Below are 13,552 nucleotides of genomic sequence, written 5' to 3' on the forward strand. Positions count from 1 at the left end.
AGAGTTTACTTCGCTTGCAGAACAGCACTGGAGTACAACATTGCATAAATGGTAATACGATGCATTAGAGTGGGTTTGGGGTTTTTTTTTAACTCATGCCAAGTTATTGCTCTTAAGAAGTCTGTTGCAAATGGATGCTTTGCTTTTCCACAGTTACCTGAACGTTCTGGTGGCACCAGCTACAGTGAGTGATGCTGGACAAATGAGATAAAGATGGAGCAGCTGGTTTTGGTCAGTGAGTATAATGAAGGAGAGACTTAACTGGAAGGACTGCATTGGGTAGTCTTGTTTCCAACATCATAAATGGAGGTTAGGCTGGGGTCTGTACAACAAAAGCTGTCTGTGAAAAAAACCTACAGAGATAAAAGCAGGCACTCCCATTTTATCTGTGGAGTCTGTAGGCGAGTTAGACATAGATTGTGTGAAAACTTTCACACAGATGTTTGCCTTTTTTGTTATTGTTGCCTTAATTGCTAGAGGGAATTACTTTTAATCCCCTTTAAATTCTCTTTCCAGTTTTGGAGTACTAGTTGCTAAACCCTGCCAATGGCACGAAGCACTTCATTTTCTAAACCGTCTCCTTTCTCTTTGACTTAGCAGCTACATACATCATCATTCAACAGTGCAAACAGTTGTAGTAATTTATTGTGTAAAAAGGCTATTGCTAGAGCTTCCATGGAAATAACAGCCTGGGTTCTGTTCTTGTGCTGTAGACCTGCTCCCCACCCTAGGAGCCTGTATCTGTGCAGCCAGGGTAAGCAGAGAGGAGGCAGCAAGGCAGGCTGGAGAGTGAATGCTGCCTACCTTGTTTGAACTTGGATGCACTGTGGTTTCCCCAGCCAGATGACTTCATCCCGTAAACTGACCGTGGGGGTATTTCACATCCTAGAGTTGCTTTCTGATGTCACCAGTTTCTACCTGGAATTAGGCATTCCTAGATGGACTTGTACAACTGACAGACACCCCCGCCCATCCCCTCTCCCCCCCTCTCCATGTGTAAAGATTACAAAGGTGCTACTAAGAGAAGAAGAAGTAGCTAATGCTATTAGCTTCTAATTGCAACTAATTACAACTACTTGCTTCAAGGTATCAGTGATTTGGGGCAGAGCAGACCAAAGACAATAAGGCATTGATTCTCAAAAAATACCCCTAACCCCGAAAACCAAAACCAAACAGCAAACACTTCTTGCGACCGTGACTCGCATTTAGTCATTGATTCTCACACTTGTTCTCTAGCTTTCCTTACCATGCTGTTCACAGTCCTTGCCAATAAATCCAGGGCAGCATTTCCACTGCAAAGACTTCAAAACTTTCTGTTTCACTTGATAGACTGGCTTCAGAGCTGTCCTGTACCTGAGGAGTAAAGGTCTGGGCATTAGATTGCAAGTCATTTTCAGCTGGCATCACTCAGGGTAAATTCACTCACTGTAGCAGCAGCCTGCTGCCAAGTGTGTCCTGGATGACTAATGCAGAACAAAGTTAAGAAATTTGACATAAACTTTATCACTGCTGCTTAGGGAAACATTGAGGCAGCCCACAGCAATTTTATTCCCCTACGTAAGGTGGTTTTTCAGGTTTACAACAGGCGGTGTGTGTGCATTCTTACTTGCAGACAGAATATAACTGCTATTCAGGTAACAGGGCTCCAGTGGTCTGCCCCTGGCTTTATTGTTCTTTGGTTGACATTTTTTTCCAAACATGTTGGCACTGCTCTGACACAAGTCTGAGAAATGCCACAGATGGCATATTTATGGAACTATCAGAAAAGCAATAAATAATCATGAAAATGTCTTCTTTCATTCAGAGAAAGAGAAATTGTCTTAAATAACAAAAGCATTTTTGCAATCAAGTAACTACAAATACATGTAGGTGAGTATTAAATATTATGTAACTTCAAAAGTCTGTCAGGAGTCAGTGTCTCCCAACTTTAAAACTGTATCAATTCTGGTACCTTATGGTACACTATTGGCCTTCACCAGTATTCTTTGGGCAGCCAGTCCTTCTGAGAGAAGGGTAAGCACTTGAGCAGTCGTACATCTCTAACTCCTGCCACGTAAATGGCCTCATTGATGGCCACAGGCAGAGATTTTTTAAGTCATGTGTGTGTGTTATGACCTGACATTCATGAAAAAGCTATGGTCTCTGGGGTTTTTTCTGTATAAACATGTGGGAAGATTTGAAAAAATCACTTAATCACCTTGTAGTCCTGTACCTGATGGCTTGGAAAGGCAGTTGTTCTCTGTGGTTGCCTAAATGCCTGATCACCTTAGGTACATAAATTGGACCCCATGTGACTTTGGTATTAAACTGGGTTGATGCTTTAATTCTTTTTAAGATGTGTCATTTAAGACTTTTGAAAATATGATTTAGATACTTAAGAGAAAATTCCATTTTCTTCAGTGGTTTTATTTAGGATACTTACATGATCTTCTGGCAGTCTGGTGTTCCATTTGGACAGGGCTGTTGGGAGTTGACAATGTACTTCTCCTTCATGCAGGCTTCTATGTATGTTACCAGCCGGGACTGCATGAAGGAACACCAGTTCCTAGTGGAAAACAAGGCATGGGAAAGGAATGTCAAGTAGGTCTTTTTAAGTCTCTTCTTGTAGCAGTGCCAAGGAAAAATGAAATGCAGAATGGCCTTCTATTCTTTTTTATTATTATTTTTTTCAGCTGGATGATGAGGGAAGTGGAAAATGCTTGCTAGCTTCTCCCTCCACTCCCAGCACACTTGTTTTCATTTGGGACTTTTATCTGAGTTTGTTAAGAAGGGTTGATTGTTCGAACTTTGATGCATTATTTCCATTTCCAGGCCTTTCATTTACCAAGAGAAATTTCCAACCCATGATAACCTGCAGGTTAATGTCACTTTAAATGTCAAATTGCCGTTCTCAGCATGTTGCCATTTCAGATGCCTAATGACTGACTCATCAGGTTGAGGCAGACTGCTTCTGAAAACTTAATCCAACATAAACTCCATTAATAATCAATGTCTTCCTAAGTATTAAATCTTCAAGATAATATAGTAATTGATTGGAAATTTATTAATTAGACTAGCTTTGAAATAATTTCTCCCACCACCTGCAGGAAAATCAAGTTGGAAAAATTAGGGTTGTTTTCTTGGGTTTTAGCTTTATGCTTCTGGCCAGGACAAGTGAGTTTTACTGGTCTGGGGAATTTTCCAAGTCAGAATTACACGGGTACCTACTAATCCCAGAGTGTAGGAGACCCTCTTCCTTTTCAAGAGTTTGAAGTACACGTAAGTGTGTACTGCTGGTTGAAGTTTGATGGTTAAAATCCACAGTCAGAAGTCATAGGAAGTGAGGAGTAGTAACTGCAATGGGAACAGCTGAACTTCAGGCAGTATATTTTTAAATGGGGACACAGGAACCAAATCTCTGATAATAAGCATATATGAAAATTTTGCCCCTCTGAGAGAGTTGAAGAAACATTGGGGAACTGGGTCCCACACGAAAGCAGAAGCTGCAGCCCCAGTGGCCGCGTTGCCAGAAGAAGGGGAAGAAGCTGCAAGGAAGCTGGAAACATCAGGAGGAAAGGGCAGACAGCCTGGGCTAGCTGGGCCATAGACAGCCTGGTTTGCTCCTCTGTTTTTTAAGGGGAATATGATCACAGTTTCAGCAAATACTCGTGCAAGCAAAACTCTTCATCTCTGAGAAGCAGGGGCGGGAGTCTGGCAAAAGCTGTGGTGCTGGGAAAGCTGAACAGAAAAGCAGGCTGCTGCAGCCTGTGTTGTGATTTTAAGCTAGAACAGCTGTTTTGATGAGCTGCAGCCTTAAGGCCTGTGCAAGTGACTGGGGGAATTTTTGTGCCTGTTATCAATGACGGTCTTGTTTCCTACGGGACTGAACCAGAAGACAAATCCTCGTTTCTTTTATTAAATCATTACTCTTGAAGGGTCAAGCACTCTGCCTGTGTCACTGGGTGATTCAGTCATAGCCAGCAGACCAACACACATGCTCTGGCTGACATCTGCCTCCAAGGTGTGCACAAGCCCACCAGGCTTTGTAAGGCTGCATCACTTTTCATGGTTGTTGTAAGATGAGTAACTCTGAACCAGAGGCCTGATTTGTGCTTGTTTTTGGGCTATCCTCTCTCATGTGCTGAGCAAGCTGCAGCTGGGAGTGGCTTTCCCCCCTCAAATCCTCTCTGCTTTCTGGGGAAATAAAGGGTGCTGCTGCTGGAGGTCGCTGGCATTGTCACTAGTTGCAGTATCTTGGGTCTGCCTGCAGGATGCCTGCCAGATCCAGGCAGCAGACTGCATTCAGTATGGAAACCTCCTTTTAAAATAGGATTCTTTGGCTTTAGTGTTTTGTTCTTTCCTAATGAAAACAATCCACGCCCCATGAATCATTATCTGGACTGGTTTGTTTTTCCCACCATACAGAGCTCCCAAACAAGTCCTTTGAGTCATGCAAGCCATACAAATCTAAACCAAATGTTTACATGCGTCGACATGTGTGTGAGCAAGACTACGGCATTATGCAACTGTGAGTACTTTCACTATATTGCACGTGCAAATGTGCACACACATTTAATAGAAAATATAAGGATGCCTTTTCAAAACCTGTTAATATGTTGGAGATACCTGGTGGGCTTCCCACTTGTAAGAAAGGGGTCATGTCAGAAATCAAATCAATGATTGATCCCAACTTGATGCCTACTTTGGACAGTTATTAGCATTATGCAGAATGAATAGCATGAAAAAGGAGGAATTTGATGGACACTCAATAAAATCTTCTTTTAACAGTAGTCACATTTCTTTATGTCCATTTTGCCTTAGTGTATGCTTGCTATTTCTCTCTCACTTGATCTTAAAAGCGTATTTGTGGAGCTGAAGAGCTATATAATTTCATATTTTGGTTTTAATCACAAAAACCTGCAGGGGTTTCGTGTTCCATGAAGCTTATAAAGATTTATTCTTTCATCAGTTAAGTAAATAAGGCTGATCTTTCCCATCTGTAATGAGCTGTGACATGTAGATACATGTGCCCAAAGACGAAACTTCTCCTGCAGTAGTTTTTGCACATCTTGTCAATTGCTTCCTTTAAGGAAACTTTGCTGTCTGTGATTAAAAATATTCCTTAGCTGTATTAACCTCCAGGAAAAATATATCCTTCTTTAATGTTAAGTGGAACACTGTAAAGACTGAGAAAGGCTTGATCTAAAGTTCAGTGAGGTGAGCAGGAGCTCTTCTGCTGGCACCAGTGGGTTCTGAACCAGCCTATGAAGTTTCAAAGAGCTGCTCTTTCACAAATAGCGCTTTCTTTATTCAGCTGGTTTCTGGAACACAGCAGCTTTGTGTTCTGCTTCTCCAATTTTTTCCCCCCTCTTTGTAATTCTGTCTTTTCATTCACTGAATATATAACCAACTTAACACGCTCTGCTTTTATTCTCTTTAATACAGTTTCCTTTGGATTCAAGCTTTTACTGCCAAGGAGAGAGAGGACTAGAAAGAAGTTGCTCATGTGAGGAGAGCAAAAGGGCTTTCTTTCCAGTCTGGTGAATGGTAAAGCTTATCACAATACTGTAAGCTAAAGCAACACTTGAGGGAACCCTTGCAAATTCAGAGCTACAGATGTTTCATTTGTTCAGTTGCTTTTCCTGGTTTACATTCCAAGCAAATGAATCCCTTTTTGGTTTTGGGGTGGTTTTTTTTTTAAGGTAAAAAAAGTGTCCGAATACTTTTCTTTGCTAGCCTAGGTGGGGTTTTTCCTAGGCTTTATTCTAATCAACTTTTTCAACAGAGTCTTCGCATGCATCTATCCACTTCTGCCATATTTTGAGGCAAATGTACTCTTCTGTCTGAGGTTAAAACACATCTGATGACAAAGCACTCTGTATGTAAACAAGATTCAGCAAATTTAGGTTAGCTCAAGCTCCTTTTTTTTTGAACCTTTAAGATCTTTAACCTAAAAACTGATCTTAAAATGATTTTTTTCTTATTGTTGGTAATACTTCTGCTTTTATTAAAACATAGCAAAATGCAGACAGTTCTATATCTGATTCTAGGATTTAGCCAGGCCACCTTATAGGAAACAAAATAAACCCCACAGAACCAGGAGGTACAGCAAGATGGCTGGTCTGCAGTAGTTATCACTCTGCTCAGATGAATATGGGATAGACTCTTTTTTTCCATACACTGCTACACTAACAATTGCAGCATGAGAGTGTGTGTGAGTAATGCCCCCAGCTCAGCTAGGTACTTATAGACTTTATTTTTCTTAGTTACATGTTCTCATGATTGGCACTGCAGTGCTTAATTTTGGACACTTCCTAGGTCAGTGGGATTTTTGCCTGAACAAAAACTTCAGGACATTGTTTTTCCATAAGTTTTGTTGTTCTTTTGGCTGCACTAGTGCAACTGAGTTGTCCTTCACATCAGTTTCCTCAGATTTCTATTCTCAAGGAAGCCAGTTTCTATAATTACTTTGAAAAGTCCTGTCCAGCCATTCCTATGTCTACCACTGTCCATGCACAATTTTTCAGGTCCATAACACTTTTCTATACAGCACAAAAAGCAACAGATAGGCAATTATCACTGCTTAAGCATACTACAAGATGACAGTAGAGGACTGTGTTCTACTAATTTAAATAAGTGATTTTCCATTGATTTGTACAGAATGACTCCTGATTTATACCAGTTGAAGCAGAAAAAAAATGAATGAGGCTTTAACTGTGGAATAATCTATGTTCTGTTTTTCCCACCATACAAAATTCTCACTGACAAGAAAAAGCATCTTCAGTGAAACAGAGGTAAAATACCACATATAAATTAATTTAAACTAGGATTGTGCACATCAGTTTTTAAACAGCAGTATCATTTCATTCATTATGGAATGCAGGAGGTCTTCAGCTGTTGAAGAAGGTCCTGGGTCTCCAAGGGAACACTGTGTGACATTGGGATTGTAATTAGCAGACAGCGAGTGATTGCTGGTGGTCTGTCGGTGAATTCTCCAGCTCTTGCTAAGCAGCCAGCAGCTCTATTGCAATTAAACAGCAGAAACTCTCATATTTCTCCATCTTTCCCTTAAGGATGAGTAGAGCTCCTGCTCAGACAGGATCTGGGATCTTCCTGGGACTCATCCCCCAAACCACCCTACTTTTCACTGGGGTTTAAGCAGACTGATTGATTTGCAGTTTACCTTGACAAGCTGGGCTGACAAGAGTGGCAGTGGTAGTTTCAAACGTGGATTTCACTACAGTGCTGGAAGTCTTTCAGATCCCTGAGTAATGCTGGTTGAATGCCACTTCTATTCCAACAGTAGTGCCAGTTAGTCTGTCATCAGCAGGGACTTATCCTGCGAAATGTCCTAAAAACTTAGTGCAGCAAAGGCTTTCTGAAAACCCAGTCCTGAACCTGGAGCCTCACTGCGAGCAGGAGCTCAAGAGAAAGCAGGCTTGGCTGTGACCTGGCTTTGGGCCAAATCCAACTGTTGTACCAGCTACTTTTAGAGAAATAAATGCAAGAGGTTCTTTCTCTTTACAAAGCATCCACAGCTGTTACCTCATTTATATATTCTTCCCCACAACAGAAGCTCCATAGACCTTTCAGAGTGCAGCTTATGCTTTGATTTAATCTTTTGATTCCGGCAGACTTAAGTTCATCCCTAGCGTAGCACACTCACTCCTTAGTCAGACCTTGTCTTCAAGCAGGAATCACAGTCAGTGGCCACCTACTGTGCTGATGCCAGCAGGCCAAAAACGGCATGGGAAGACAAGCTTCCCAGCCAGCATACACGCAGGGTGCAGACAACGTGCGCCAAGGTTAGCCCTGATTGTGTTTTGAGCATGAGTGTAGTTTTACTCAGGCTTTAGTCGCTGATAACATATTCAAGGGGTATTGACTCACATAAGTAGGAAGGCGTTTGATCCAGGTGGTAATAGTGCTGACAGTGGTTCTGTGGCTATGCTGAAACAAGAGATCCCTTGCTATCTAGTGAAAGAATTGATTGCTGCAGCTTGCACTAATGAGCTGTAAAACAATCCTTTGGGCACAGAGAGTTCGATAACTCCTTTCAATGAAGCTGTGTGATTCGCATCAAACATGCTAATAGAGAACCATTCCACCTGCAGCTGTGCAGCTCAACAAGAGCCAAGTATCAGTGAATTTCCTAAAGTCCTGAAAGCAGCCAAGTGCCTAACTTTGATTGGAAACCATTGCTTCTGTTAATGTACTTGGCACTGTGAAAGCTATTGTTGAGCACTCAGTGGCCACTAGTTTGCAGGATGTCAGGGGTTGAAGATCACATTTAGCTGCATTTCACCCAAACCTGTTTTAAGCATGTGTTCTATGCCTTTTTGGGAAATTTCAGTATCCCGTAAGTTTCCTAAGAAAGTCCCTATCTAGTTTTGAAGAAATAGATGAGTCAGTGTGAGACTGGTCTTAATTAAATCAATGGATATTTTCCTGTAAAAGTGGGGAAAAAAATAAAGCTATTAAGACTGAGCATTGTTCTGACTTCCTTAGAATAAGACTGATTTGGGTTTTCTCTGCTTGTCTACACTTCAGAGGCTAGTTGTTCTGTATTTTGACACCCTGAGTAATCACAAAAAGAGACTTGCTGCTTCGTGGCTGTATCAGTTCTAAATTAGAAGAAGAGGTGTGTGTTTCAGTGAGATAACAGCACACCTGGCTGACATCGGAAAATCCTCCTCTAATCAAGAATGACTTCCGAAGAGTCGTATGTCCAAGCCTTAAAAGATGTCAGTGCAATTAAGGATTTACTTATACTGAAGATTTCTGCCTTTCCTATTTACAGTTTGAGTGGTGGGATTTGGGGAGGGGTTTGGGTTTATTTTTTCCTTTATGTTTTTTTACAGACACATCATAATTGTAAGAAAAATCCCAATACATGACAGGCTGAGTGTGTCTTTGGATTGAAGAGAAGGAAAACTAAACCACCTACCCAGCTGGAGGGCAAATCCAAAGCAGGGGTGACTCAGCAATGATTACACTTTTGGAAAGACAGAGAAGTTCTGTGAGACTTCGTTATAGATGAGGAAACCAGATTTAGTTGCTCTGCTCCTTCCCATTCCATCAGCACAGTCCATTTCTCCCTTACTGGGTGAGCCATCTGTTTGGGACCAGCTCTGTCGGTGTGGTTACTGAAGGGGGGAAGTTAAAAATAACCACTGCTTTTTCCTAAGGTTATTTTTAACTTGGAATGCTTAAGTGATTTGGTTTACAGTGTTACTTGACAGACAGGTCAGGCCTACTGACGCTACAGGCAGCTTTGGGCTTTGCTGTCAGAGTCAGCATGTGATGGGATTGCACCTTTTAGATTCTTCATTTATCTTTTATTTTTTTTTTTTGGATGAAACATGAACACTAAGTGCATGAAATCTGATCTGTTAGCCTGGCTGTTCTTGGTGGTGCAGGCACATGGATTAGATTAAACTCTGCTCAGTGCTGAGAAATGGTATGAGCCTTGGGCTACAGTGCTCCACTAATGGTGCTTCAGCACATTGCTTGGTTTGAGAAATAATCTGTTTGTAGGGAGAGGAAACGGGCATAATTATATATATAAAAATATATAAAAAAATTTCTGAGCATAATTATAGGGGTCTTTCTGTGGATCTCTGATCAACAGAGGTAAGTTCATAGGAAGGGTACAGAGAAGACGATGTGTTATTCCCATGGCCAGGGAACGTTTCCTTTCAAAGGCTGTGTCACCATGTTCTTGGCACCCTTACAGCTGCACTAAGCTGTCTGGTTCTATCTGCCTTTGTCTGAATTATACAGCCTAAGGGAGGGCATGCAGCTGTATGCTTACATGTATTCCTCCTTCAGTGCCAGCTCAGCACCATGCCTTGCTCATGAATGTGTCATTGCCAAGTATTTGATGGAAGCAGCTCTAAGGAAGAAAAAAATCTCTAAGGTGGGTTGTCAATTTGGGATGAAGCTATGAGGTGTGTTATCCACACAGCATCAGTCAGGATAACAATAATGGTGTAATATCTCCTTGGCATATTTATTATCCCTTTCAATATGACTTAATCAGACAGCAGTTGAATTGGTTACCCCCAGTGGTAACGATTGGAGTAGGTGATGAGCTAGTGCAAACTCTTATTTAATATTTACTGGGTCACTTTTAGAACTTCCACATATCTGGTTATGTCCCAGGCAGCTTTTCAAGCCTTGTTTTAGCTGCCTGTACCCACACACAGCAAAGGCACCAGTAACAACAGAGTGTTCCTATGAAGTTCTGCATTAGGCATATGTTTTGTATGGGAAAAGAAGACTGAAAATGTATTTATTATCTATTTTGGGTATTATGCATTGAGTATTTACGAAGCCCAGAACCAACTTTTACTGTTCTTACTCTTCATCTTCCAATGCTAATATAGTCCAGCAATTTTACAGTATAGATCTCTTCATATACTTCTGCTTTCATTTCCTTTTTTAATTCTTCTGGAAGTTTGGGTACACATGGATCCATTTATCTCAGCCATAGAATAAAAGATCTAAAGTCAAACTGATCAGCTCATATGAGGCACAGCTGCTTAAAAGCAAAGAAAAAAAGATGATTTCCTTTAGAAAATTGACCTCTTTTGATGGTTTTGATTATGTAAATAGACAAACACTTGTCCATTCTCCTGTTTGCTCAGATACAAGCAGCAGCTGAGATACTAAACTGTTACCTAGTTCTTCCTCTAAAGAATAGTTGAAACAAAAGAATTATCATCCACACTTTTTTTTTTTTTTCCTTTTAAAAAAAGTCACCTAAAGGCCAGTGATCTTATTGGTGTTCTTATTTTAAAACTCTTATTAGAATAATTTGTTTTCTGAGATTAATTCATTAGTAAAGTAACATACCCAAGCATTTCACTGGGATCTAAAGAGTCATTTCACCTTACATATTGAAACAGAAATCAGAGGATTCTGTCTAAGTACCTTGGACATATTAGTCACAATGGCCTCAATTATTCAAATAACTGCAGTAAGAAAAATAATACTCTAAATTAAAAAAAAAAACCCAAACATTTTGTAACAACTATTCCTAATAGGGAAAATAGCAAGAGGTTGGAAAAAAACCACATCTCGTATAATTTTTGTTAGCAAATTATGAGAGTCTAAATTTTGTCTCAGAGACTTTGACTTTGTTTCATTTTGGGTTTTTTTCCCCTTAGTTCTGAAAATAAAATATTTTCTTATTTCAAACAAACTAGAAGTGGGACAGTTTTTACAGAAAATAATTTGCCACCACCTCAGGCTTTTTATGGCATGTCTTTATCTCCCTGTATCTCTTAATTCCTGATTAACTCCTGATGCTTTTCTTCTTGCTCTCCTCTTTAGAGGTATAAGCCCAGTTTGTCGATGTTTTTTCCAGGGTATGTGTCACACTTGTGGAGGGAGGAAATACCAGATTCAGGACAACTTCTTGTCTATGCTTAGCAGGGTGTTCCAGCCATGAGCACCTCATGTGCACTTCAGGCTCTTAAAGGTACCTTGCTTCAACCAATTGCAATGCCTGTTAGAATATGGAGTGCAGTTACAAGGGATGCTGTGCTGTCCCTGTTTATTTGCACTCGTTTCACTTTGGACATAATCCCCCTCAAAGTCTCAAATTTCTCTTGCAAGATGTACCGTCTTCCTGGGCTTGTCTGCATTATAAATGTAATAGTTCTAGCAAAAGAACAAATACCTTAAAGCTACTGCCAGGCAAGATTTTGATTGCCTGTAGTCATCAACATGGCTTTATAATTAGGGAGAACATTACAATTTGACTCATTTTGCGACTATCTCCATAAAAGGAGGAAGTATTTCTTGGGAGGAAATTAGGATGACTAATAGCTGGTGCTGAGCTGGATTAAATGAGCTGGTGCTGAACAAGTTTACGTAGCAAAGCAAGAAATCCCTATTAGGACAGTATGTTGCAGCATCTTGCTGACCTGTACCTGCACCTTTTTACACCATTTTCGTAGTACTTATAGTTTTCAGAATGCTTTCACCATTTCAACCAGCAGTCAAACGATTACCACCTCGCAGTGTAACATGGAAGTCCAAAGTACCACTTAGGCTTTGTTTTCCTTCCTCAGGCAGTTTCTGAAATGCATTAACCAAGAGTTGGTGAATTAACAGTGCATGTCATTATTGAACACTGCCCATCAGCAAACTGGAAGTCAACACCCACAGACTTTAGAAAATGACTTAAGGTTAATGGTGGGGAGTAAAGATTTGCGGGAAGATGTAGTATGAAGGATAACAGGGCTTTAATACACTCACCATGCTATATATAGAAGGGAGGCCTTAATTTTCCATGTAGATGAGATTAGAAACAAGATTGCATAGTTTGGTTTGCAGGAAAAGGAAGCATGACATGAGCAAGGTTTTACAGTCTCTTTACATCTCCCTTTTTACTTCTTCTCAAGAGCATTTAAAGGCAAAAATACCAGGGCATGCTAAAGTGCTGACCTGTGAACAGCACTCACTGTACTGCTCTTTCAGCTTACCCAAACAGGGCTATAAAAGATTCATTCACTGTCCTGCTTGGATTTCATCTGTTTTAAACATTTAGAGACCTACTTACATGCCCTGTAAAACTCGAAAAATCAGAGTGTTGGAAATTTTGCTGGTGAAGTAGATGCCTTTCCCACTCAGGATGGCTACTTTTTTGCCATACGTTACCCTGAGAAGCATTTCACTGTCATGAAAACCTTTGGGGAGGAGGCTGAATTTGTAGTCATTTTCATGCTTATTTATTATTCCTTACTTTGTTATATTTACCCCTCACTATTTTTATTTTGCTAACATCCTGCCATTCTCTTTCCCGCTCCATTACCAAGGCCCAAGTCTGCAGCCAAGCATGTTCCAGTGATGGGCAGAGGTTGCCGTGATCAGCAAAAATAATCAGCATTAGTTTGTGATGAGGAAAAGTCAGTAAATTAATTTCTTCTAGTTCTGCTTTGCCAGAAATAGCAGTTTGTTTCATGGTGCTCCAACAGAAATGGAAGGCTTCACATCTGCCAGGTGTGTCCAGACCCCTAACCCCATTCTGCTGTTGTCTTGGACTAGGCAAAAACCTGGTCACATCTGTGGTATCATCCTCCACAGGCAATTCAGCTTTTGGTTTCAGTTAAAACATTTATACACCTCCTATTTGAGTTAGATAGATTCCTAAAATCTAATATATTTTAATGAGAAACTTCTATTGAAAATGGTCCTTTATCAACAGCATATATACAGTATTAGACAGGATGGCACTATTATTATGTGTAAGAAAGACAGACACATATTGGGGTACTTACCCGTTTCGTGACTGTGGGCTCATAGCTTCCAAGTCCTCTCTCTCTTCCTGATGTGAGGAGATCACACTTGAAGGGTAATCTTGAGTATCCTCCCTGAGCCCTTCTGCCTCCCGGTAACCTTCTTCTTCATGTGACAGAGGAGTCCTCTGGAGGTATGCAGAGGTCTCACGAATTTGTGGCTGTGAGCCGTGCACCGAACCATCGTGATACCCATGATGGTCTGAGTGTTTGACCAGCTTTGCTAATCCTATTGTATTACAGATGAGCAGAAGCTTCACTAACAT

At 40.7% G+C, this 13,552-nt stretch overlaps 1 protein-coding gene across 1 annotated transcript in view; it reads right to left on the reverse strand.

The window, feature by feature from the left end:
• The window catches only part of MMRN2 (multimerin 2), a 19,733-nt gene extending 6,181 nt beyond the window's left edge, over positions 1-13,552 (reverse strand). Inside the window, exons 1-3 of the mRNA XM_010022960.1 lie at positions 13,269-13,552; positions 2,423-2,545; positions 1,247-1,353 (exon numbers count right to left, since the gene is read on the reverse strand). Coding sequence (XP_010021262.1) covers positions 1,247-1,353; positions 2,423-2,545; positions 13,269-13,552 — 514 coding nt within the window. The remainder of the gene's footprint in view (positions 1-1,246; positions 1,354-2,422; positions 2,546-13,268) is intronic.

The sequence above is a fragment of the Nestor notabilis genome, unplaced genomic scaffold (assembly GCF_000696875.1).
Source record: "Nestor notabilis isolate BGI_N333 unplaced genomic scaffold, ASM69687v1 scaffold33689, whole genome shotgun sequence".
NCBI lineage: Eukaryota > Metazoa > Chordata > Aves > Psittaciformes > Psittacidae > Nestor > Nestor notabilis.